At 47.4% G+C, this 27476-nt stretch overlaps 2 protein-coding genes across 2 annotated transcripts; both read left to right on the plus strand.

The window, feature by feature from the left end:
• Positions 1–1146: 1146 nt before the first annotated feature.
• Positions 1147–16677, plus strand: LOC310918320 (transforming growth factor beta-1 proprotein-like; the record flags this gene model as incomplete). The annotated part of the gene is made up of 6 exons (XM_083877174.1): positions 1147–1172; positions 4513–4825; positions 8995–9232; positions 10679–10884; positions 12159–12276; positions 13632–16677. The coding sequence occupies 6 exons, from the start codon at positions 1147–1149 to the stop codon at positions 13781–13783; spliced, it is 1053 nt and encodes a 350-aa protein (XP_083733300.1). The 3' UTR covers positions 13784–16677.
• On the plus strand, positions 15712–26293 carry LOC310918386 (transforming growth factor beta-1 proprotein-like). The gene is made up of 4 exons (XM_083877245.1): positions 15712–15767; positions 18005–18155; positions 22432–22585; positions 24605–26293. The coding sequence occupies exons 2-4, from the start codon at positions 18028–18030 to the stop codon at positions 24761–24763; spliced, it is 441 nt and encodes a 146-aa protein (XP_083733371.1). The 5' UTR covers positions 15712–15767; positions 18005–18027; the 3' UTR covers positions 24764–26293.
• Positions 26294–27476: the final 1183 nt, after the last annotated feature.

Below are 27476 nucleotides of genomic sequence, written 5' to 3' on the forward strand. Positions count from 1 at the left end.
TCCCCCAAGACCCCCCAAAACCCCCCAAATTTCCCCCCCCAACCACCCCAAAATCCTCCCCAAAATCGCCCCAAATTCATGAAAAAATCCCAAAAAAATCCCGAAAAATCCCAAATCGCCCCAAAACTTTTGGGGTTTTTATGGGGTGGGGTCTGCAGGGGATGAAGGAGCCTCAAAACCCCCCAAGACCCCCCAAAACTCCCCAAAATCCCCCCAATTTTCCCCCAAATCTCCCCCCAAATCCCCCCCAAAATCGCCCCAAATTCATGAAAAAATCCCCAAAAAATCCCCAAAAAAACCCAAAAAATCCCAAAATTTTGGGGATTTTTATGGGGTGGGGTCTGCAGGGGGTGAAGGAGCCACAAAGTCCCCCAAGACCCCCCAAAACCCCCCAAATCCTCCCCAAATTTCCCCCCCAAACCCTCCAAATCACCCCAAAATTGCTCCAAAATCCATGAAAAATTCCCAGAAAAATCCCAAAAAATCCCAAAATCGCCCCAAAATTTTGGGGTTTTTTATGGGGTGGGGTCTGCAGGGGGTAAAGGAGCCCCAAAGGCCCCCAAGGCCCCCCAAAACCCCCCAAATCCTCCCCAAAATCGCTCCAAAATCCATTAAAAAAACCCAAAAAATCCCAAAATTTCCCCAAAAAAACCCCAAAATTTCCCCAAAAACCCCCAAAATTATCCCAAAAATCGGGCGGATTTTATTGGTTGGGGGGTCTGGAGGGATGGTCTGACCCCAAAGACCCCCGAGACCCCCAAAAACCTCCCCAAATTGTCCCCAAGACCCTCCATTGAGGGGACATTGGGGACATTGGGGTCAATGGGGACATTGGGGACATTGGGGACATTGGGGTGACATTGAGGTCAATGAGGTCAATGGGGACAGTGAGGACAGTGGGGACATTGGGGACATTGGGGTCATTGGGGACATTGGGGACAGTGGGGACAGTGGGAACATTGGGGACAATGGGGACAATGGGGACATTGGGGTCAATGGGGACACTGGGGACATTAATGGGGACATTGGGGACATTGGGGACATTGGGGTCAATGGGGTCAATGGGGACATTGGGGTGACATTGGGGACATTGGGGACATTGGGGACATTGGGGTGACGCTGGAGCTGGGGGTGCTGCCCCGGAACATGGGGACATTCGGGGTGGCACTGGGGTGACATTGGGGACAATGGGGACATTGGGGTCAATGGGGACATTGGGGACATTAATGGGGACATTTGGGGACATTGGGGTCATTGGGGACAATGGGGACATTGGGGACACTGAGGTCATTGGGGTCAATGGGGGCAATGGGGACATTGGGGACATTAATGGGGACATTGAGGTCAATGGGGACACTTTGGGGACATTTGGGGTCAATGGGGTCAATGGGGACATTGGGGACATTGGGGACATTGGGGTGACACTGTGACACTGGAGTCATTGAGGACATTGGGGACATTGGGGTCAATGGGGATGTTGGGGACATTAATGGTGACAATGGGGTCAATGGGGACATTGGGGGGATTGGGGACAATGGGGACATTGGGGACACTTTGGGGACATTTGGGGTTAATGGGATCACTGAGGTCGATGGAGACATTGGGGACATTGTGGTGACATGGTGACATTGTGACATTGGTGACACTTCGGTGACACTTTCGCGGTGCCACTTTTTTTTTTGGGGGGGGGGAGGGTCCATCCCGTGTGTCACCGCCCCTCCCCCCCCCATTGTCCCCAATAAAGTCATTGTCACCCACAGCGGCCTTGGGGGGGGGGGGGACAATTTGGGGGGTCCTGAGACCCCTCCCCAAATTTTGGGGGTCACCCTGAACCCCCTCCCCCCATTTTTAAAGCCCCTCCCCCATTTTTGGGGCCACCCTGAGACCCCTCCCCCATTTTTAAAGCCCCTCCCCCATTTTTAAAGCCCCTCCATCATTTTTGGGGGTCCCTGAGCCCCCTCCCCCATTTTTGAAGCCCCTCCCCCATTTTTGGGGTCCCTGAGACCCCTCCCCCCATTTTTAAAGCCCCTCCCCCATTTTTGGGGCACCCAGAGCCCCCTCCCCAAATTTTAGGAGCCCCTCCCCCATTTTTGGGGTCACCCTGAGCCCCCTCCCCAAATTTTGGGGGCCCCTCCCCCATTTTTGGGGGATCTTGAGCCCCCTCCCCAAATTTTGGGGGTCCCCAGTTCCCCCTTCCCCCATTTTTAAAGCTCCTCCCCCATTTTTGGGGGTCCCTGAACCCCCTCCCTCCATTTTTGAAGCCCCTCCCCCATTTTTTGAGGGATTTTGAGCCCCCTCCCCAAATTTTGGGAGTCCCAAGTTCCCCCTCCCCCCATTTTTAAAGCCCCTCCCCCATTTTTTGAGGACACCCTGAGCCCCCTCCCCAAATTTTAAAGCCCCTCCCCCATTTTTAAAGCTCCTCCCCCATTTTTGGAGCCCCTCCCCCATTTTTGGGGGCCACCCTGAGCCCCCTCCCCAAATTTTGGGGGGTCCCTGAGACCTCTCCCCAAATTTTTAAAGCCCCTCCCCCCATTTTTGGAGCCCCTCCCCCGTTTTTTGGGTGTGAAAATCCCATTTTTCCCCTCCCCCACCCTCCCCTCCCCCCCCTCGGGGTTTGTGACTCAGTTTCCCTTCCCCCCCCGCCCCTCCCCCACCCCCAGCCGGGACAGGAAAAGGGGGGGGGGGGGTCCCCCCTCTCTGCCCCTCCCCCACCCCGGAGGCGTTTCCTGGGTGGGGCCACAAAAAAAAAAAAAAAATTTAAAAAAGAAAAAAAAAAAGAAAAAAAAAAAGCGGCGGAAATCGGGGAAAAAACGGCCAAAAACGGGGAAAAAACGAGAGAAAAAAAAGGTAAAAAAGGGAAAAAAAGGGTAAAAAGGGGATTAAAAGGGGAAAAAAAGAGATAAAAAGGGAAAAATGGGGAAAAAAAAGGGAGAAAAAGGGGTAAAATAGTAAAAAAACGGTAAAAAAACGGGATAAAAAAGGTAGAAACAGGAAAAAAGGGGGGAAAAAAGGGATTGAAAGGGGACAAAAAGGGGTTAAAAGGGGTAAAAAGGGTAAAAAAGGGATTAAAAAGGGGAAAAAGGGATTAAAAAGGGGAAAAAAGGGGGTTAAAGGGAAAAAAAAGGGATTAAAAGCGAAAAAAAAGGGATTAAAAAGGGGTAAAAGGGGTAAAAAAGGGATTTAAAGGGCTAAAAAGGGAATTAAAAGAGAAAAAAGGGATTAAAAGAAAAAAAAGGGGAAAAAAAGGGATAAAAAAGGAATTAAAAGGGGAAAAAAGGGGAGAAAAAAGGGTAAAAAAGGGTAAAAAAGGGGGAAAAGGGGGGAAAAAGGTAAAAACAGGAAAAAAGGGGTAAAAAGGGGTTAAAAAGGGGAAAAAAGAGATAAAATAGTAAAAAAAGGGGGATAAAAAGGGTAAAAAAGGGGTAAAAGGGGATAAAAAAGGGGTAAAAAAGGGAAAAAAAGGAAAAAAAAGGGATAAAAGGGATAAAAAAGGAATTAAAAGAGAAAAAAGGGATTAAAAGAAAAAAAAAGGTAAAAAGGGATAAAAAGGGGTTAAAAGGGGGGAAAAAGGGGGGGGAAAAGGGGAAAAAGGGATAAAAAAGGGGTAAGAAAGGTAAAAAAGGGATAAAATAGTAAAAAAGGGGATAAAAAGGGATAAAAAGGGGTAAAAAGGGGAAAAAAGGGAGAAAAAAGGGTAAAAAGGATTAAAAGGGATAAAAAAGGGGAAAAAGGGGAAAAAAAGGGATTAAAAGGGAGAAAAAGGGGTAAAAAGGGACAAGAAGGAAAGACCGGGATAAACCCGGGACCACCCGGGACCACCCAGGTCAACCCAGGACCACCCAGGACTGGCCAAGGACCACCCGGGACCACCTGAGACCACCCGGGACAAACCCAGGACCACCCAGGACCACCCGGGACAAACCCAGGACCACCCGGGATAAACCAAGACCACCAGGGACCACCTGGGACAAGCCGAGAGTGACCAGAGACCACCAGGGACCACCCAGGACAAACCCAGGACAAGGAGGAAACAACTTGGGACTAACCCAGGACCACCAGGGACAAACCAGGACCACCCAGGACTGGCCAAGGACCACCTGGGACAAACCCAGGACAAACCCAGGACAAGCCAGAACCACCAGGGACAAACCAAGGACCACCTGGGACCACCCAGGACAAACCAGGGACAACCCAGGACCACCTGAGACCACCCAGGACCACCCAGGACAAATCAAGGACCACCCAGGACCACCTGGGACAAACCCAGGACCACCTGAGTCAACCTGAGACCACCCAGGACAAACCCAGGACCACCCGGGACAAACCAGGACAAGCCAGGACCACCTGAGACCACCCAGGACCACCCGGGACAAACCCAGGACAAGCCAGGACCACCCGAGACCACCCAGGACCACCCGGGACAAACCCAGGACAAACCCAGGACCACCCGGGACAAACCAGGACAAGCCAGGACCACCTGAGACCACCCAGGACCACCCGGGACAAACCCAGGACAAGCCGGGACCACCCGAGACCACCCAGGACCACCCGGGACAAACCCAGGACAAACCCAGGACCACCCGAGACCACCCGGGATAAAGAGGAAACAACTCAGGGACCACCCAGGACAAACCCGGGACAAACCCGGGACAAACCGGAACAAAGGGAGGAGACAACTCAGGGACCACCCAGGACAAGGAGAGGAAACAACTCAGGGACCACCCGGGACAAACCCGGGACAAATCGGGACCACCCGGGACAAACCCGGGACAAAACGGGACCACCCAAAGACCACCAGGGACCACCCGGGACAAAGGAAGCACCGGTAGGAAATTTAACCCGGGACAAACCCGGGACAGGAACCGAAAATGCGACAGGGGAAATCCGGGTGGGGGAGGGGAGGGGAGGAGGGGGCGTGTCCCGGGTTAAATTCCGGGTTTTGGGGGGTTTTTTTTCTCAATTTTTGGGGGTTTTATCCCGATTTTTGGGGGTTTATCTCAATTTTAGGATTTTTATCCCAATTTTAGGGGTTTTATCGTAATTTTAGGAGGATTTATCACAATTTTAGGGGGTTTTATCCCAGTTTATCCCAAAAAAATCCCCAAAAAATGCCCCAAAAATCCCCAAAAAAATCCCCAAAAAATCCCAAAAATTCCCCAAAAAATCCCAAAAATTCCTCAAAAAAATCTCCAAAAAAATCCAAAAAAATTCCAAAAAAATCCCCCAAAAAATTCCCAAAAAATTCCCAAAAAATCCCCCAAAAAATCCCAAAAAATCCTCCCCAAAATTCCTAAAAACTTCTCAAAAAATCCCCCCAAAATCCCAAAAATCCCCAAAAAATTCCAAAAAAATCCCCAAAAATCCCTCCAAAAAATCCCAAAAAAATAAAAAAAATCCAAAAAAATTCCCCAAAAATTCCCCCAAAATTCCCAAAAAATTCCCCAAAAATCCCCAAAAAATCCCCCAAAATCACAAAAAATTCCCAAAAATTCCCCCAAAAATTCCCCCAAAAAATCCCCCCAAAAAAATCCAAAAAAATAAAAAAAAAATCCAAAAAAATTCCAAAAAAAATCCCCAAAAATTCCAAAAAAATTCCCAAAAAATCCCCCCTAAAATTCCAAAATATTCCCCAAAATTTCCAAAAAAATTCCCCAAAAATTCCCCAAAAAATTGCAAAAAAATCCCCCAAAGTTAAAAAATAAATCCCCCCCAAAATCCCCAAAAATATTCCAAAAAATTCCCAAAAAATAAAAAAAAAATCTCAAAAAATTCCCAAAAAATCCCCCAAAAATCCCCTCAAAAATTCCCAAAAAATCCCCCGAAAATTCCCAAAAATTTCCCCAAAAAATTCCAAAAAAATCCCCCAAAGTTAAAAAATAAATTCCCCCCAAAATCCCCCAAAACTTCCAAAAAATATTCAAAAAAATTCTCAAAAAATTAAAAATAAAATCCAAAAAATCCCCAAAAAATTCCCAAAAAATTCCCAAAAAATTCCCCAAAAAATCCCAAAAAAAAATCCCAAAAAAATCCCCAAAAATTCCCAAAAAATTCCCCAAAAAATTCCAATAAAATCCCCCCAAAGTTAAAAAATAAATCCCCCCCAAAAATCCCCAAAAACTTCCCATAAATATTCCAAAAAATTCCCAAAAAAATCCCAAAAAATTCCCAAAAAATCTCCAAAAATTCCCCAAAAATTAAAAAAAAAATCCAAAAAAATCCCCATAAAAATCCCAAAAATTTCCCCAAAAATTCCTCAAAAAGTCCCCAAAAATTCCCCAAAAATCCCCAAAAATTCCCCAAAAATCCCAAATTTCCCCTAAAAAAACTCCCCCCAAAAACTCAAAAAAAATATCCCAAAAATTAAAAAAAAAATTTCAAAATTTTGAAAAAAAATTAGGAGGATTTATCCCAATTTTAGGAGGATTTATCCCAATTTTGGGAGGATTTATCCCAGTTTATCCCAAAAAATCCCCAAAAATTCCCCAAAAAATGCCCCAAAAATCCAAAAAAAATCCCAAAAAATTCCCAAAAAATTCCCAAAAAATTTTCCCAAAAATTCCCCCAAAATTCCCAAAAAATTCCAAAAAAAATCCCAAAAAATTCCCCCCAAAAATCCCCAAAAAATCCCAAAAAATTCCCAAAAAATCCCCCAAAAATTCCTAAAAACTTCTCAAAAAATCCCTAAAAATTCCTCAAAAATTCCCCAAAAATCCCCCCCAAAATTCCAAAATATTCCCCAAAAATCCCCAAAAAATCCCCAAAAAATCCCAAAAAATTCCCAAAAATTCCCCCAAAAATTCCCCCCAAAAAAATCCCCCCAAAAATCCCAAAAAATAAAAAATATCCAAAAAAATTCCAAAAAAAATCCCCCAAAATTCCCCCAAAATTCCCAAAAAATTCCCCAAAAATCCCCCAAAAATCCAGAAAAATTCCCAAAAAATTCCCCAAAAATCCCAAATTTCCCCTAAAAAAACTCCCCCCAAAAACTCAAAAAAAAAAAAAAAAATCTCAAAAATTAAAAAAAAAAATCAAAAAAATTCAAATAAAAAAATTCAAAAAAATTAAAAAAAAAAAAAATTTCAAAAAAAAACTAAAAAAATACCCTCCAAAAAAATTCCCAAAAAATTCCCAAAAATTATCCCATTCCTGGTGTGTTTATCCCGATTTATCCCAGTGTGTTTATCCCGGTTTATCCCAGTTTATCCTGGTTTATCCCGTTCCTGGTGGGTCTATCCCGGTTTATCCCATTCCTGGTGGGTCTATCCCGGTTTATCCCGGTTTATCCCATTCCTGGTGGGTCTATCCCGGTTTATCCCGGTTTATCCCATTCCTGGTGGGTCTATCCCGGTTTATCCCGTTCCTGGCGGGTCTATCCCGGTTTATCCCAGTTTATCCCGTTCCTGGTGGGTCTATCCCGGTTTATCCCGTTCCTGGTGGGTCTATCCCGGTTTATCCCGTTCCTGGTGGGTTTATCCCGGTTTATCCCGGTTTATCCCGTTCCTGGTGGGTCTATCCCGGTTTATCCCGTTCCTGGTGGGTCTATCCCGGTTTATCCCATTCCTGGTGGGTCTATCCCGGTTTATCCCATTCCTGGTGGGTCTATCCCGGTTTATCCCGTTCCTGGTGGGTCTATCCTGGTTTATCCCGGTTTATCCCGTTCCTGGTGGGTCTATCCCGGTTTATCCCGGTTTATCCCGTTCCTGGTGGGTCTATCCCGGTTTATCCCGTTCCTGGTGGGTCTATCCTGGTTTATCCCGGTTTATCCCATTCCTGGTGGGTCTATCCCGGTTTATCCCGGTTTATCCCATTCCTGGTGGGTCTATCCCGGTTTATCCCGGTTTATCCCGTTCCTGGTGGGTCTATCCTGGTTTATCCCGTTCCTGGTGGGTCTATCCCGGTCTATCCCATTCCTGGTGGGTCTATCCCGGTTTATCCCGGTTTATCCCGTTCCTGGTGGGTCTATCCCGGTTTATCCCGGTTTATCCCGTTCCTGGTGGGTCTATCCCGGTCTATCCCGGTCTATCCTGGTCTATCCCGGTTTATCCCATTCCCAGCAGGTTTATCCCATTTATCCCGTCCCGTTTATCCCGATTTATCCCGTTTTATTTATCCCAATCTCTCCCAACAGCTTTATCCCGGTTTCTCTCCCGCTTTATCCCGATTTATCCCTCTCCAACCCCAGCAATGCTTTTCCTCCCTCTGTCCCTCCTCCTCTCCCTCCTTCCCATCCCTCCCCTGACCCTCCAACCCCATTTATCCCGTTCCAAACCCGGGTTATCCCTCCTCTCCCTCCTTCCCATCTCTCCCCTGACCCTCAATCCCCATTTATCCCGTTCCAAACCCGGGATATCCCTCCTTTCCCTCCTTCCCATCCCTCCCCTGACCCTCAATCCCCATTTATCCCGTTCCAAACCCGGGTTATCCCTCCTTTCCCTCCTTCCCATCCCTCCCCTGACCCTCAATCCCCATTTATCCCGTTCCAAACCCGGGATATCCCTCCTTTCCCTCCTTCCCATCCCTCCCCTGTCCCTCAATCCCCATTTATCCCGTTCCAAACCCGGTTTATCCCTCCTCTCCCTCCTTCCCATCCCTTCCCTGACCCTCAATCCCCATTTATCCCGTTCCAAACCCGGGATATCCCTCCTTTCCCTCCTTCCCATCCCTCCCCTGTCCCTCAATCCCCATTTATCCCGTTCCAAACCCGGGTTATCCCTCCTCTCCCTCCTTCCCATCCCTCCCCTGACCCTCAATCCCCATTTATCCCGTTCCAAACCCGGGTTATCCCTCCTCTCCTTCCTTCCCATCCCTCCCCTGTCCCTCCAGCCCCATTTATCCCGTTCCAAACCCGGTTTATCCCTCCTTTCCCTCCTTCCCATCCCTCCCCTGACCCTCAATCCCCATTTATCCCGTTCCAAACCCGTTTTATTCCTCCTCCTCCTCCTCTTTCCCGTCCCTTGTCTCTCCCTCTCCTCCTGCCGCTCCCTGGACCTGGAGGCGGCTCGTCTCAAACGCATCGAGGCCGTTCGGGGACAAATCCTGAGCAAACTGCGACTGCCGGAGCCGCCGCCGGAGCCCGGCCCGGCCCGGCCCGTGCTGCCCGAGGAGGTTCGGGCTCTCTACAACAGCACCCGGGAGCTGCTGCGCCAAAGGGAGAGGGAGAGAGGCCTGGAGGACCCGCAGGAATATTGGGCCAAAGAGCTGCTGAGGTTCCCCATGGAGAGCCCTGGGGACGGTGAGAGGGGACATTGGGGACATTGGGGACATTGTGGGGACAGTGGGGACATTGGGGACATTGTGGGGACATTGTGGGACATTGGGGTCAATGGGGACATTGTGGGGATATGGGATATGGGGACATTGGGGACATTGGGGTCAATGGGGACATTGGGGGGACATTGGGGACATTGGGGTCATTGTGGGGACATTGTGGGGACAGTGGGGACATTGTGGGGACATTGTGGGGACAGTGGGGACAGTGGGGACATTGGGGACATTGGGGGGACATTGGGGACATTGGGACATTGGGGACACATTGGGGACATTGGGGACATTGTGGGGACATTGTGGGACAGTGGGGACATTGGGGACATTGGGGACATTGGGGACATTGGGGACACACAGGAATATTGGGCCAAAGAGCTGCTGAGGTTCCCCATGGAGAGCCCTGGGGACGGTGAGAGGGGACATGGGGACATTGGGGACATTGTGGGGACATTGGGGACATTATGGGGACATTGGGGACATTGGGGACATTGGGGTCAATGGGGACATTGTGGGGACATTGGGGACATTGTGGGATATGGGGACATTGGGGACATTGTGGGGACATTGGGACATTGTGGGGGCATTGGGGACATTGTGGGGACATTGGGGACATTGGGGTCAATGGGGTCATTGGGGACACTGGGGGGACATTGGGGACATTGGGGACATTGTGGGGACATTGGGACATTGGGGACATTGGGGTCAATGGGGATATTGGGGACATTGTGGGACAGTGGGGACATTGGGGACATTGTGGGGACATTGGGGACATTGTGGGGACATGGCAGGGACAGGTAGGGGCGAGGGGATATGGGGACAGGGGGCCAAATGTCCCCAATGCCCTGAATGACCCCACTGACCCCATTGTCCTCAATGTCCCCAATGTCCCCATATCCCCAATGTCTCCTCAATATCTCCATTGACCCCAATGTCCCCAATGTCCCCAATGTCCCCCATGTCCCCAATGACCCCAATGCCCTGAATGACCCCACTGACCCCATTGACCCCGTTCATCCCAATCCCCCCATTGACCCCAATGTCTCCAATGTCCCCATTGACCCCATTGACCCCAATGCCCTGAATGACCCCATTGACCCCAATGTCCCCAATGTCCCCAATGTCCCCAATGTCCCCAATGTCCCCATTGACCCCAATGTCCCGATTAACCCCACTGACCCCAATGTCCCCAATGTCCCCAATGTCCCCAATGACCCCATTGACCCCAATGTCCCCACTGTCCCCATTGACCCCAATGTCCCCAATGTCCCCACTGTCCCCACTGACCCCAATGTCCCCAATGTCCCCAATGTCCCCATTGACCCCAATGTCCCCAATGTCCCCAATGTCCCCATTGACCCCATTGACCCCACTGTCCCCAACGCCCCCACTGACCCCCCTGTCCCCATGTCCCCAGGTGTCCCCGAGCGCTGGCGCCCCACCCCTCGCAGTCTCTATTTCGTGTTTAACATTTCCCGTGTCCGGGCCGGGCTGGGCCGGGCCGAGCTGAGCCGGGCCGAGCTGCGCCTGCTCCGACAGGGGACAACGGGGACACCCTCGGGGACATCGGGGACATCGACGGGGACGGCAGCGGGGACAGAGCAGAGAGTGGAGCTCTACCAGGTGGGACATTTGGGGACATCTGTGGGACTGGGAGGATTTCGGGGCATTGGGGACATTAGGGATACTTGGAGGGATTGGGGTCATTGGGGTATTGGGGACATTGGGGACATTGGGGTCATTGGGGTCATTGGGGTCATTGGGGACATTGGGGACATTGGGGTCAATGGGGGCATTGAGGTCAGTGGGGACATTGGGGACATTAATGGGGTCAATGGGGTCAATGAGGTCAATGGGGGCATTGAGGTCAATGGGGTCAATGGGGACATTGGGGACATTGGGGACATTGGGGACATTGGGGACATTGGGGTCAGTGGGGTCATTCAGGGCATTGGGGTCAATGGGGACATTGGGGACATTGGGGACATTGAGGACATTGGGGACATTGGGGACATTGGGGACATTGGGGTCATTGGGGTCAATGGGGGCATTGAGGTCAGTGGGGACATTGGGGACATTGGGGACATTGGGGACATTGGGGTCAATGGGGGCATTGGGGGGATTGGGGACACTGGGGACATTGGGTTTAATGGGATCATTGAGGTCAATGGGGACATTGGGGACATTAATGGGGTCAATGGGGTCAATGAGGTCAATGGGGGCATTGAGGTCAATGGGGTCAATGGGGACATTGGGGACATTGGGGACATTGGGGTCAATGTGGTCATTGGGGACACTGAGGGACATTCAGGACATTTGGGGGCCATTGAGGAGATCGGGGAGATTTGGGACATTGGGGACATTGGGGTCAATGGGGACATTGGGGACATTTGGGGACATTTGGGGGACTGGGGACATTTAGAGGGATTGGGAAGATTTTGGGACATTGGGGACATTGGGGGACATTGAGGACACTTGGGGACAGTGGGGACATTGGGGATTGAGGACATTTGGGGATTGGGGACACTGGTGACATGGCACGTCACAGCCAGGGTGACATTAAACTTGGGGACACCAAATCTGGGGCTGGCACTACTGGGGATGGCTCTGGGGCTGTCCCCAATGTCCCCAATGTCCCCAATGTCCCCATTGACCCCATTGACCCCAATGTCCCCATTGACCCCAATGTCCCCAATGTCCCCATTGCCCCCAATGTCCCCAATGTCCCCAATCCTCCCAATGTCCCCAATGTCCCCATTGCCCCCAATGTCCCCAATGTCCCCAATGTCCCCAATGTCCCCACTGTCCCCAATGTCCCCAACGTCCCCACTGTCCCCAATCCCCCCAATGTCCCCAGTGTCCCCATTAATGTCCCCAAATGTCCCCGCTGTCCCCAGGGTTTCGGGAACTCCTCCTGGCGGTACCTCCAGGGTCGCTCAGTCCGTGTCACCCCAGAGGACGAGTGGCTTTGGTTCGATGTCACCGACACCGTCCTGCAGTGGCTTCGTGCCTCAGGTGGGTGACAATGATGTCCCCAAGGTCACCAAAATTCCCCAAAAAATTCCCCCAAAAATTCCGCCAAAATCCGCCCCAAAAATCCCCTAAAAATTCTCACAAAATTCTCCCAAAATCTCCCAAAATTACACCAAAATTCTCCCAAAATTTCACTAAAAATCGTCCGAAAATTCCACTAAAAATCCGCCCAAAATTCCAACAAAAATCCACCAAAAATCCTCCAAAAATTCCACCAAAATCATCCCAAAATTCCACCAAAAATTCCCCCCAAAATTCCACCAAAAATCCTTCCAAAATTCCAACAAAAATCCTCCCAAAATTCCACCAAAATTCCACCAAAAATCGCCCAAAATTCCACTAAAAATCCTCCAAAAATTCCACCAAAATCATCCCAAAATTCCACCAAAATCCCCCCAAAAATCCTCCCAAAATCCCACCAAGATTCCACCAAAATCCCACCAAAAATCCTCCCAAAATTCCACCAAAAATCCACCAAAATCCCACCAAAAATCCTCCCCAAATCCTCCCAAAATTCCACCAAAATTCCACAAATGATCCTCCCAAAAATCCACCAAAATCCTCCCAAAATTCCACCAAAAATCCTCCCAAAAATCCACCAAAATTCTCCCAAAATTCCACCAAAAATCCTCCCCAAAATCATCCCAAAAATCCCCCAAAATTCCACCAAAAATCCTCCCAAAATTCCACTAAAAATCCTCCCAAAATTCCACCAAAAATCCTCCCAAAATTCCACCAAATTCCCGCAAAAATCCTCCAAAAACTCCCACCAAAAATTCCCCAAAATTCCACCAAAAATCCCCCAAAATTGCCCCTAAAAATTCCCCCCAAAATCACCAAAATTCTCAAAAAAATGCAAAAAAGTTTCTCGAAAATTCAAAAAAATTTCAAAAAAATCCAGAAAAAAAATCCCCAAAAATTCCCCCAAAAATTCCCCAAAAAAATCCCCCAAAAAATCCCAAAAAAATTCCCCAAAAAAATTCCCCAAAAAATTCCCAAAAAATCCCCCAAAAATCCCCCCAAAATCTCCCAAAAAAAAAAATCACCAAAATCCCCCCAAAAACTCAAAAAATAATTCTCGAAAATTCAAAAAAAAAATCCGAAAAAATTCAAAAAAAAATCCTAAAAAAATCCCAAAAAAATCCTAAAAAAAATCCCAAAAAATTCCCCCCCAAAAATCCCAAAAAATTCCACCAAAATCCCCAAAATTCCCCCAAAAATCCCCAAAAATCCCCCACAAAATTCTCCAAAACTCCCCAAAATTCCCCCAAAATTCCCAAAATTCCCCCAAATCCCCAAAATTCCCCAAAATCCCCCAATTTTTCCCAAAATTTCAGATTCTCTGGGCGTGTTCCGGCTCAGCGTTCACTGTCCCTGTGAGCCCGGGGGGGACGGACACGGCCCCACCCTCAGGATTTCCATCGAAGGTAAAAAAATTTGGGGCTTTTTGGGGCTTTTTGGGGCTTTTTGGGGCTTTTGGGATTTTTAGGAATTTTTTGGGATTTTTTGGGATTTTTTTGAATTTTTTGGGGATTTTTTTGGAATTTTTTAGGATTTTTTTTGAATTTTTTTGAATTTTTTTTGAAATTTTTTTGAATTTTTTTTGAATTTTCGAGAGATTTTTTTGAGAATTTTTGGAGATTTTGGTGATTTTTGGGGGGAATTTTTAGGGGAATTTTTGGGAAATTTTTTGGGAATTTTTTGGGGGGATTTTTGAGGGGATTTTTTTTGGGAATTTTTGGGAATATTTTTTGATTTTTTGCGGAATTTTTTGGGAGAATTTGGGGGGATTTTTAGGGGAATTTTTGGGAATTTTTTGGGAATTTTTTGAGAATCTTTTTGGGAATTTTTTTGGGAATTTTTTGGGAATTTTTTGGGGATTTTTTTGGAATTTTTTTGGGATTTTTGGGGTATTTGGGGCCGGTCACTGTCCCTGTGAGCCCGGGGGGGACGGACACGGCCCCACACTCAGGATTTCCATCGAAGGTAAAAAAATTTTGGGGCTTTTTGGGGTTTTTTTGGGATTTGGAAATTTTAGGAATTTTTTGGGATTTTTTTTGGAATTTTTTAGGGTTTTTTTGGGATTTTTTTGAATTTTTTGGGGATTTTTTTGGGATTTTTTAGGATTTTTTTGGGATTTTTTTTGAATTTTTTTGAATTTTTTTTGAAATTTTTTTGAAATTTTTTTTGAGAATTTTTGGGAGATTTTGGGGGGATTTTTTTGAGAATTTTTTAGGAATTTTTTGGGGGATTTTTAGGGGATTTTTGGGGGATTTTTTGAGGAATTTTTGGGGGAATTTTTTGGGATTTTTTGGGGGGAATTTTGGAGATTTTTTTTTGAGGAACTTTTGGGGAATTTTGGGGAATTTTTTTGGGACTTTTTGGAAAATTTTTGGGATTTTTTGGGGAATTTTTTGGGGAATTTTTTTGGAAGTTTTTGGGGATTTTTGAGAATTTTTTGGGGAATTTTTGCGGAATTTTTGGGGACTTTGGGGGATTTTTGGGGGGATTTTTTGGGATTTTTGGGGGATTTTTGAGAATTTTTTGGGAATTTTTTTGGGATTTTTTTGGGAATTTTTGGAGAATTTTTTGGGAATTTTTTGGGGATTTTGGGGAGGATTTTTAGGGGGATTTTTGGGAATTTTTTTGGGATTTTTGAGGAATTTTTTGGGGATTTTTGGGGGATTTGGGGCCGGTCACTGTCCCTGTGAGCCCGGGGGGGACGGACACGGCCCCACACTCAGGATTTCCATCGAAGGTAACAAATTTTTGGGAATTTTGGGGAGTTTTTTGGGATTTGGGAATTTTGGGAATTTTTTAGGATTTTTTGGGGATTTTTTGGGGATTTTTTTAGGATTTTTTTAGGATTTTTTCTGAATTTTTTTGAATTTTTTTTGAATTTTTTTGAATTTTTTTTTTTTAATTTTTGGGAATTTTTTTTTTAGTTTTTGGGGGAGATTTTGGTGGGATTTTTTTGGGGGATTTTTGAGGAATTTTTGGGGAAATTTTTGAGGAATTTTTGGGGGGATTTTTGGGGGGGATTTTTTTGGGAATTTTTTGGGAATTTTTGAGGGATTTTTGGGGTTTTTTTGGGGGGATTTTTAGGCGAATTTTGGGGAATTTTTTGGGAATTTTGGGGAGGATTTTTAGGGAAATTTTTGGGAATTTTTTGAGAATTTTTAGGGGTGATTTTTTGGGATTTTTGGGAATTTTTTGAGATTTTTTGGGGATTTTGGGGAGGATTTTTAGGGGAATTTTTGGGATTTTTTTTGGGATTTTTTGGGGATTTTTTTGGGAATTTTTAGGGGAGGATTTTCAGGGGATTTTTGGGAATTTTTTGGGTGATTTTTGGAAATTTTTGGGGATTTTTTTTTGGAATTTTTTGGGGATTTTTGGGGGATTTGGGGCCGGTCACTGTCCCTGTGAGCCCGGGGGGGACGGACACGGCCCCACCCTCAGGATTTCCATCGAAGGTAAAAAAAATTGGGCCTTTTTGGGGCATTTTGGGGGATTTTGGGGGATTTTGGGGGAATTGGGATTTTAGGAATTTTTTGGGATTTTTTTTTTGAATTTTTTAGGGGGTTTTTTGGGATTTTTAGGATTTTTTTTGAATTTTTTTTGAATTTTTTTTGAATTTTCGAGAATTTTTATTGCATTTTTTTTTTTGAGGATTTTGGTGATTTTTGGGGGGAATTTTTAGGGGCAATTTAATATTTTTGGGGATTTTTTTGGAAATTTTTTGGAAATTTTTTGGGAATTTTTTGGGAATTTTTTGGGATTTTTTAGGGGAATTTTTGGGGAATTTCTGGGGAATTCTGGGGATTTTTTGGGAACTTTTTTGGAATTTTTGGGGAATTTTGGGGGATTTTTTGAGGAATTTTTGGGGGATTTTTGGGGGGATTTTTAGGGGAATTTTGGGGGATTTTTGAGAATTTTTTTGGGGAAATTTTTGGGATTTTTGGGGGATTTTTTGGGGAATTTTTAGGGGAGGATTTTCAGGGGATTTTTGGGAATTTTTTGGGTGATTTTTGGAAATTTTTGGGGATTTTTTTTGGAATTTTTTGGGGATTTTTGGGGGATTTGGGGCCGGTCACTGTCCCTGTGAGCCCGGGGGGGACGGACACGGCCCCACACTCAGGATTTCCATCGAAGGTAAAAAAATTTGGGGCTTTTTGGGGCATTTTGGGGGATTTTGGGGGAATTGGGATTTTTAGGATTTTTTTTGGATTTTTTTTCTGAATTTTTTTGAAATTTTTTCGGGAATTTTTGGGGTATTTTTGTAATTTTTTTTTTAATTTTTGAGAATTTTTGGAGGATTTTGGAGCTTTTTGGGGAAGTTTTGGGGATTTTTTTGGGGGGAGATTTTTTTGGAATTTTGGGGGATTTGGGGGGATTTTTGGAGGGATTTTTGAGGGATTTTGGGGAGTTTTGGGGGGAATTTTTTTGGATTTTGGTGGAATTTTGGGATGGTTGGGGTGTGATTTGAGGGGATTTGGGGGAATTTTGGGGGGATTTTGAGGATCTGGGGGATATTGGGGGGACACTGGGTGGGGTCAGTGCTGTGACCCACAGGGGACATCCCGTGGTCACTGTCCCTGAGTGTCCCCAATGTCCCCATTGACCCCATTGACCCCATTGACCCCAATGTCCCCCCAGTGTCCCCAATGTCCTCAATGTCCCCAATGTCCCCATTGACCCCATTGACCCCATTGTCCCCAATGTCCCCATTGACCTCATTGACCTCAATGTCCCCATTGACCCCACTGTCCCCAGTGTCCCCAATGTCCCCAATGTCCCCACTGACCCCACTGACCCCAAATGTCCCCACTGACCCCAATGTCCCCAATGTTCTCAATGTCCCCTGAGTGTCCCCAAATGTCCCCATTATCCCCAGTGACCTCAATGTCCCCATTAATGTCCCCAATGTCCCCACTGTCCCCATTGACCCCATTGACCCCATTGTCCCCAATGTCCCCTGAGTGTCCCCAATGTCCCCATTGACCCCAATGTCCCCAATGTCCCCATTAATGTCCCCACTGTCCCCATTGACCCCAAATATCCCCAATCCCCCCATTGAGCCCAATGTCCCCAATGTCCCCATTGACCCCATTGACCCCAATGTCCCCCCAGTGTCCCCATTGTCCCCAATATCCCCATTGATGTCCCCACTGACCCCAATGTCCCCATTGACCCCATTGACCCCAAATGTCCCCCCAGTGTCCCCAATGTCCCCATTGACCCCATTGACCCCAAATGTCCCCCCAGTGTCCCCAATGTCCCCACTGACCCCATTAATGACCCCAATGTCCCCACTGTCCTCAATGTCCCCATTGACCCCAATGTCCCCACTGTCCCCGTTGCTGTCCCCAGGGTTCGAGCAGCAGAGGGGTGACATGCAGGGCATCGCGCGGCGTCACCGTCGTGTCCCCAATGTCCCCATTGCCCCCACTGACCCCAAATATCCCCAATCCCCCCATTGACCCCAATGACCCCAATGTCCCCATTGACCCCAATGTCCCCCCAGTGTCCCCATTGACCCCATTGACCCCATTGACCCCATTGACCCCAATGTCCCCAATGACCCCAGTGTCCCCACTGTCCCCAATGTCCCCAATCCCCCCATTGACCCCATTGACCCCAATGTCCCCATTGACCCCAATGTCCCCACTGACCCCATTGATGTCCCCACTGTCCCCGTTGCTGTCCCCAGGGTTCGAGCAGCAGAGGGGTGACATGCAGGGCATCGCGCGGCGTCACCGTCGTGTCCCCCACGTCCTGGTGATGGCGCTGCCCCCCGAGAGAGCCCAGGCCCTGCACGGGCCCCGCCACAGGAGGGACCTGCAGGGACAGTCCTGCGGGGGGTAGGGGACACTGGGGACACGAATGGGGACACTGGGGACACTGGGGACATTGGGGGCATTGGGGACATTGGGGACACTGGGGACATTAATGGGGACATTGGGGTCAATGGGATCAATGGGGACATTGGGGTCAATGGGGACACTGGGGACACTGGGGGGATTGGGGTCAATGGGGACATTGGGGACATTAATGGGGTCATTGGAGACTTTGGGGACATTGGGGGCAGTGGGGACATTGGGGACAATTGGGGACATTAATGGGGACATTGGGGTCAATGGGGTCAATGGGGGGATTGGGGACAGTGGGGAGACTGGGGACAATTGGGGGATTGGGGACATTGGGGACATTGGGGTCAATGGGGACACTGGGGACATTGGGGGATGTTTGGGGACATTGGGGACATTAATGGGGACACTGGGGGGATTGGGGACAGTGGGGACATCAGTGGGGACATTGGGGGACATTGGGGGGATTTGGAACATTGGGGTCAATGGGGTCATTGGGGACATTGGGGACATTGGGGACATTGGGGTCAATGGGGACATTGGGATCATTGGGGGGATTGGGGACATTAATGGGGACATCAATGGGGACAGTGGGGACAGTGGGGACATCAGTGGGGGGACTGGGGACATTGGGGGAGAGGGGGGACCCCAAAATTCCCCCAAATCCTCCTAAGCTCCTGAAATCCTCCCCAAAACCCCCCAAAATCCCCCCAAAATTTCCCCAAACCCCCTGAAATCCCTCCCGAAATGCCCCAAAAATTCCCTCAAATTCCCCAAAATCCAGAAATCCACCCCAAAATCCCCCCCAAATCCTCTCGAAATTCCCCCAAATCCTCCCAAAATCCCCCTCAAAATCTCCCCAAACCCCCCAACCCACCCCAAATCCCCCAAAATCACCAAAAAGCCACCCCAAATCCTCAAATACTCCCCAAAATCCAGAAATTTCCCCCAAACGCCCCCAAAATTCCCCCAAACCCCCTGAAATTTCTCCAAAACCTCTCGAAATCCTCCCCAAATCCCCTGAAATCCCTCCCGAAACGCCCCAAAATCCCCGGAAAACCCCCCAAATCCCCCTAAACCGCCCCCCAAAATCCCCTGAAATCCTCCCAAGACTCTCCAGGACCCCCAAAATCCCCCCAAATCCTTCCCCAAATCCTCCCAAAATCTTCCCAATCCCCCCCAAATCCCCTTAAAATCCCCCCAAATCCTCCCCAAACACCCCCAAAGTTCCCCCAAACCCCCCAAAAATCCCCAAAAACCCCCAAAAATCCCCTCAAAACCCCTTTAAATCCTCCACAAATCCCCCCAAATCCCCCCAAATCCCCCCAAATCCCCCCCAAAATCTCCCCAAACCCCAGAAATTCTCCCCAAAACCTCCTGAAATCGCCCCCAAACCCCCCCAAAAATCCCCCCACAATCCCCAAAATTCCCCCAAATCCTCCCAAAACCCCTGAAATTTCCCTCAAACACCCCAAATCCCCCCCAAAATCCCCAGAAAACCCCCCAAAATCCCCCCCAAAATTCCCCCAAACCCCCTGAAATTTCTCCAAAACCTCCTGAAATCCTCCCCAAATCCCCCAAATTTCCCCCAAATCTCCCCAAACCCCTCCAGGACCCCCCAAATCCCCCCAAATCCTCCCCAAACCCCTCCAGGACCCCCAAAATTCCCCAAAATCTTCCAAAAAAACCCCAAAAACCCCCCAGTCCCGAGGCGCAGAGCTGCTGTGTGCGTCCCCTGTGGATCGATTTCCGCCGGGACCCCAAAATCCCCCCAAAATCCCCCCAAATCTCCCCCAAACCCCCCCAAAACCCCTTTAAATCCTCCATAAATCCCCCCAAATCCACCCCAAATCCCCCCAAAATCACCAAATCCTCCCCAAACCCCCTGAAATCCCTCCCGAAATGCCCCAAAAATTCCCTCAAATTCCCCAAAATCCAGAAATCCACCCCAAAATCCCCCCAAATCCTCTCGAAATTCCCCCAAATCCTCCCAAAATCCCCCCAAAATCTCCCCAAACCCCCCAACCCACCCCCAAATCCCCCAAAATCACCAAAAAGCCACCCCAAATCCTCAAATACTCCCCAAAATCCAGAAATTTCCCCCAAACGCCCCCAAAATTCCCCCAAACCCCCTGAAATTTCTCCAAAACCTCTCGAAATCCTCCCCCAAATCCCCTGAAATCCTCCCAAGACCCTCCAGGACCCCCAAAATCCCCCCAAATCCTTCCCCAAATCCCCCCACATTCCTCCAAACCGCAGAAATCCTTCCCCAAATCCTCCCAAAATCTTCCCAATCCCCCCCCAAATCCCCTTAAAATCCCCCCAAATCCTCCCCAAACACCCCCAAAGTTCCCCCAAACCCCCCAAAAATCCCCAAACCCCCCAAAATCCCCCAAAACCCCTTTAAATCCTCCATAAATCCACCCCAAATCCTCCCCAAATCCCCCCAAATCCCCCCAAAATCTCCCCAAACCCCAGAAATTCTCCCCAAAACCTCCTGAAATCGCCCCCAAACCCCCCAAAAATCCCCCCACAATCCCCAAAATTCCCCCAAAATCCTCCCAAAACCCCTGAAATTTCCCTCAAACACCCCAAATCCCCCCCAAAATCCCCAGAAAACCCCCCAAACCCCCTGAAATTTCTCCAAAACCTCCTGAAATCCTCCCCAAATCCCCCAAATTTCCCCCAAATCTCCCCAAAACCCCCAAAACCCCTTTAAATCCTCCATAAATCCCCCCAAATCCACCCCAAATCCCCCCAAAATCACCAAATCCTCCCCAAACCCCCTGAAACCCCTCCCGAAATGCCCCAAAAACTCCCTCAAATTCCCCAAAATCCAGAAATCCACCCCAAAATCCCCCCCAAATCCTCTCGAAATTCCCCCAAATCCTCCCCAAATCCCCCCAAAATCTCCCCAAACCCCCCAACCCACCCCCAAATCCCCCAAAATCACCAAAAAGCCACCCCAAATCCTCAAATACTCCCCAAAATCCAGAAATTTCCCCCAAACGCCCCCAAAATTCCCCCAAACCCCCTGAAATTTCTCCAAAACCTCTCGAAATCCTCCCCAAAATCCCCTGAAATCCTCCCAAGACCCTCCAGGACCCCCAAAATCCCCCCAAATCCTTCCCCAAATCCCCCCACATTCCTCCAAACCGCAGAAATCCTTCCCCAAATCCTCCCAAAATCTTCCCAATCCCCCCCAAATCCCCTTAAAATCCCCCCAAATCCTCCCCAAACACCCCCAAAGTTCCCCCAAACCCCCCAAAAATCCCCCAAAACCCCCAAAAATCCCCTCAAAACCCCTTTAAATCCTCCATAAATCCCCCCAAATCTACCCCAAATCCCCCCAAAATCCCCCCAAAACCCCCAAAATCCCCCTCAATCCCCCAAAATCCCCAAATCGTCCCCAAAACCCCTTTAAATCCTCCATAAATCCCCCCAAATCCACCCCAAATCCACCAAAATCCCCCCAAAATCCCCCCAAATCCTCCCCAAATTCACCCCCCAAAATCCAGAAATTCTCCCCAAAACCTCCTAAAATCCCCCCAAACCCCCCAAATCCCCCCAAAATTCCCCCAAATCCTCTCGAAATTCCCCCAAATCCTCCCAAAACCCCCCAGAAACCCCCCAGGACCCCCCAAAATCCCCCAAATTCTGCCCCAAATCCCCGAAAATCCACCCCAAACCCCCCTGAAATCCTCCATAAGCCCCCCTAAATCCTCCCAAATCCCCCCAAAATCCACCCAAAACCCCCCAAAACCCTCCAAAAATCCAGAAATCCTCCCCAAATCCCCCCAAATTACCCCAAAATCCCCCCCAAAGCCCCCCAAAATCCCCTCAAATCACCTCCAGGACCCCCCAAAATCCCCCCAAACCCCCCCAGGACCCCCCAAATCCCCCAAATTCTCCCCCAAATCCCCCCAAAATTCCCCAAAATCCAGAAATCCTCCCCAAAACCTCCTAAAAACCTCCATAAATTCCCTGAAATCCCCCCCCGAAATCCCCAGAAAACCCCTCAAATCACCTCCAGGACCCCCGAAATTTTCCCCACACCCCATCCAGGACCCCCAAATCCCCCCAAATTTCTAAAAATCCCCCAAAATCCAGAAATTCTCCCCAAACCCCCCCTAAAATCCTCCGTAAATCACCCCCAAATCCCCCCAAATCCCCTCCAGGACCCCCCAAATCCCCCCAAATCCTCCCCAAACCCCTGGAAAACCCTAAAATCACCCCAAAATTCCCAAAATTTCCCCCCAAATCCCCCCAGTCCCGAGGCGCAGAGCTGCTGTGTGCGTCCCCTGTGGATCGATTTCCGCCGGGACCTGGACTGGAAATGGATCCACGAGCCCCGGGGGTACATGGCCAACTTCTGTGGGGGGCCCTGCCCCTACATCTGGAGCTCTGACACCCACTACAGCAAGGTCAGGGAATTTTTTTGGGATTTTTGGGAATTTTTTTGGGAATTTTGGGGGGTCTGGGAAAAAATTTGGGGCTCCTGGAGGGGATTTTAAGGGGATTTTTGGGGTTATTTTGGGGGCTTTGGGGAGGATTTTGGGATTCTGGGGCTCCTGGAGGTGATTTGAGGGGATTTTGGGGGTCCTGGGTGAGACTTGGGGTGATTTTGGGGGTCCTGGGAGGGATTCAAAGGGATTTGGGGGAATTTCGGGGAATTTTGGGGGGTCCTGGGGGGATTTGGGGAGTCCTAGAGAGGATTTGGGGGGATTTGGGGGGGCATTTGGGGGGTCTGGGAAAAAATTTGGGGGGTCCTGGAGGGATTTGGGGGATTTTGGGGGTCCTAGAGGGGATTCAAGGGGATTTTGGGGGGTCCTGGGGGGATTTGGGGAAATTTTGGGGGGTCTGGGAAAAAATTTGGGGGATTTAGGAACAATTTTGGGGCTCCTGGAGGGGTTTTAAGGGGATTTTAAGGAGATTTGGGGAGATTTTGGGGGGATTTGGGGGGTCCTGGAAGGTCCTGGGGGGTCCTGGGGGGATTTGGGGGGATTTGGGGAGTCCTAGAGGGGATTCAAAGGGATTTGGGGAAATTTTGGGGGGTCTGGTAAAAAATTTGGGGCTCCTGGAGGTGATTTGGGGAGATTTGGGGGAGGTCCTGGAGGGGATTTTGGGGGTCCTGGAGGGTCCTGGGGGTTCCTGGAGGGGATTTAAGGGAATTTGGGGGAAATTCGGGGGGTCCTGGAGGGATTTTAAGGGGATTTTGGGGGGGATTTCGGGGGATTTGGGGGGTCCTGGGGGGGATTTTGGGGGGTTTTGGGGAGAATCTCTGGGGGTTTGGGGAGGATTTTTCCCCCATTTTTCCCCCATTATCCCCAATTTTTTCCTCATTTTTCCCCCAATTTTTTCCCCAATTTTCCCCCATTTTTCCCCCATTTTCCCCCCAAATTTTCCCCATTTTTCCTCATTTTCCCCCCAATTTTTTACCCCATTTTTCCCCATCTTCCCCCATTTCTCCTCATTTTTTCCCCATTTTTCATCCCCATTTTCTCCCCAATTTTTCCCCATTTTTCTCCCCATTTTCCCCAATTTTTACCCCAATTTCCCCCATTTTTTCCTCATTTTTTCCCCCATTTTTCCCCCATTTTTTCCTCATTTTTCCCATTTTTTCCCATTTTCCCCCCATTTTCCCCCCAATTTTCCCCATTTCCCCCCATTTTTCATCCCCATTTTCTCCCCAATTTTTCCCCATTTTTCTCCCCATTTTCCCCAATTTTTCCCCCATTTTTTCCCCATTTTCCCCCCATTTTTTTCCCCATTTTTTCTCCCCATTTTTCCCCAATTTTTTCCCCAATTTTTTCCCCATTTCTCCCCCATTTTTTCCTCATTTTTCCCCCAAATTTTCCCCCATTTTTTTCCCCATTTTTTCTCCCCATTTTTCCCCAATTTTTTCCCCAATTTTTTCCCCAATTTTTACCCAATTTTTTCCCCATTTCTCCCCATTTTTCCCCCATTTTTCCCCCATTTTCTCCCCATTTTCCCCCCATTTTTTCCCCATTTTTTCTCCCCATTTTTCCCCAATTTTTTCCCCAATTTTTACCCCATTTTTTCCCCATTTTTCCCCCCATTTTTTCCCCATTTTTTCTCCAATTTTTTCCCCATTTCCCCCCATTTTTCATCCCCATTTTCTCCCCAATTTTTACCCCAATTTTCCCCCCATTTTTCCCCAATTTTTCCCCATTTTTCTCCCCATTTTCCCCATTTTTTCCCCATTTTTTCCCCATTTTTCCCCCCATTTTTCCCCCATTTTTCCCCCAATTTCCCCCCAATTTTTTCCCCATTTCCCCCCATTTTTCATCCCCATTTTCTCCCCAATTTTCCCCCATTTTCTCCCCATTTTCCCCAATTTTTCCCCCATTTCTTCCCCATTTTCCCCCCATTTTTCCCCCATTTTTCCCCCCTAAAAAAACCCGAATATTTTTATTTTCCAGGTCCTGGCCCTTTACAACCTGCACAACCCCGAGGCTTCGGCCGCCCCTTGTTGTGTCCCGCAGAGTTTGGAGCCCCTTCCCATCGTTTATTACGTGGGGAGAAAGGCCCGCGTGGAGCAGCTCTCGGGGATGGTGGTCAGCGCCTGCAAGTGCAGCTGAGAGCCCCGAAAATGGCCCAAAAACACCCCAAAAATGGGCCAAAAACACCCCAAAATTGGGCCAAAAATGGCCCAAAAGCGACACAAAAAATGGCCCAAAAATGGGGCAAAAATGGGCCAAAAATGGGTCAAAAGTGACCCAAAAAATCGCCAAAAAATGGGCCAAAAATCACCCAAAAATGGCCCAAAAATGGCCCAAAAATCACCCAAAAATCACCCAAAAATGACCCAAAAATGGCACAAAAATGGCCCAAAAATGACCCAAAAATGACCCAAAAAATGACCCAAAAATGGTCCAAAAATGGGCCAAAAATGGGGCAAAAGTGACACAAAAAATGGCCCAAAAATGGCCCAAAAATCACCCAAAAATGACCCAAAAATCACCCAAAAGTGACACAAAAATGGCCAAAAAATGACCCAAAAATGACCCAAAAATGGGCCAAAAGTGGCACAAAACCACCCCAAAAATGGCAAAAAATACCCCAAAATGGCCCAAAAATACCCCAAAAATGGCCCAAAAATGGCCCAAAAATACCCCAAAAATGGCCCAAAAATACCCCAAAAATGGGCCAAAAATACCCCAAAAATGGCCCAAAAATGGCCCAAAAATACCCCAAAAATGGCCCAAAAATGGCCCAAAAATACCCCAAAAATGGCCCAAAAATACCCCAAAAATGGGCCAAAAATACCCCAAAAATCACCTAAAAAACTCCCAAAAGTGCCCCAAAAGTCACCCAAAAAATGGGCCAAAAATGGGGCAAAAATGACCAAAAAATGACCAAAAAATTACAAAAAAAATGACCCAAAAATGGCCTAAAAATACCCCAAAAATCACCCAAAAATTACCAAAAAATTCCCCAAAAAATGACCCAAAAATTTCCTGATTCTTGTGGAAATAAATGTTATTTAATTTTTAATTTATGTTGTTTAATTTGTCTTTTTTTTTGGAGTTCGGCGTTGAAAATTCACCATAAAAAGACACAAAATTCATCATAAAAAAGCCCCAAAAATCCCCCCAAAAATACCCCCAAAATCCAAAAAATTCATCACAAAAAATCCCCAAAAAATCCCCCCCAAAAACACCCCAAAAATGACCCAAAAATCACCCAAAAAATTATCAAAAAATGACCAAAAATGGGCCAAAAATGGCCCAAAAATGGCCCAAAAAATCACCCAAAAATGGCCCAAAAATGACCCAAAAATGACCCAAAAATGACCCAAAAATGGCCCAAAAACACCCCAAAAATGGGCCAAAAACACCCCAAAAATGGCCTAAAAATACCCCAAAAATGGCCCAAAAATGGGCCAAAAATGGGCCAAAAGTGACACAAAAATACCCCAAAAATGGGCAAAAAATACCCCCAAAATGGCCTAAAAATACACCAAAAATGGCTCAAAAATGACCCAAAAGTGACCCAAAAATGGGCCAAAAGTGACACAAAAAATGGCCCAAAAATGTCTCAAAAAGGACTCAAAAATGGCCCAAAAAGGACTCAAAAATGGCCCAAAAATGGCACAAAAGTGGCACAAAAGTGACACAAAAAATCATCCAAAAATGGGCCAAAAATGACACAAAAAATGACCCAAAAATGGCCCAAAAATGACACAAAAAATGACCCAAAAGTGACACAAAAATGAGCCAAAAGTGACCCAAAAATCACCCCAAAAATGGCCCAAAAATGACCCAAAAATCACCCAAAAATGGCCCAAAAATGACCCAAAAATGACCCCAAAAATCACCCAAAAATGGCCCAAAAATGACCCCAAAAATCACCCAAAAATGGCCCAAAAATGACCCAAAAATCACCCAAAAATGACCCAAAAATGCCCCAAAAAAGCCCCAAAAATTCCCAAAAGCGCCACAAAAATTGCTGAAAAAATTCCAGGTTGTTGGAGGAAATAAATTTTATTTAATTTGTTGTTTTATTGTGGTTTTTTTTTTTGGAGTTTGGCGGTTGAAAATCTCCCCAAAAATTCCCAAAATTCATCATAAAAAAATCCCCAAAATCCCCCCAAAATTCCCCCAAAATTTACCCCAAAATCCCCCCAAAAATCCCCAAAATTCACCATAAAAAGCCCCAAAAATCCCCCCAAAATTCCCCCGAAAATTCCCCAAAATTCACCGAAAATTCCCCAAAATTCAGCCCAAAATCCCCTAAAAATCCTCCCAAATTTAAAAAAAAAAATCAGATTTTTTTTGGACAAATTTGGGATTTTTTACTGTCAAATTTGGGGGTTTTGGGGGAGGATTTTGGGAATTTTGGGGTCGGTTTTGGAAATTTTGGGGAATTTTTGGGTGGTTTTTTTGGGCTGATTTTGGGCTGATTTTGGGATAATTTTGGGATAATTTTTGGCTGATTTTGGGCTGATTTTTGTTCAATTTTTTGCGGATTTTTGGGCTGATTTTTGGGGATTTTGGGGCTGATTTTGGGCAGATTTTGGGGGAATTTTCAGTGAATTTTGGGCTGATTTTTGGGTGATTTTTGGTCAATTTTTGGGTTAATTTTTGGCTGATTTTGGGCTGATTTTTGTCTGAATTTTGGGCTGATTTTTGGTCAATTTTGTGCCGATTTTGGGGCTGATTTTTGGGCTGATTTTTGTCAATTTTGGGGCCGATTTTTTGGCAGATTTTGGGCTGAGTTTGGGATAATTTTGGGGATTTTTGGGGTAATTTTGGGGCTGATTTTGGGATAATTTTTGGATAATTTTTGTCT

This window comes from Zosterops lateralis (assembly GCF_965231275.1).
Source record: "Zosterops lateralis genome assembly, chromosome: 23".
NCBI lineage: Eukaryota > Metazoa > Chordata > Aves > Passeriformes > Zosteropidae > Zosterops > Zosterops lateralis.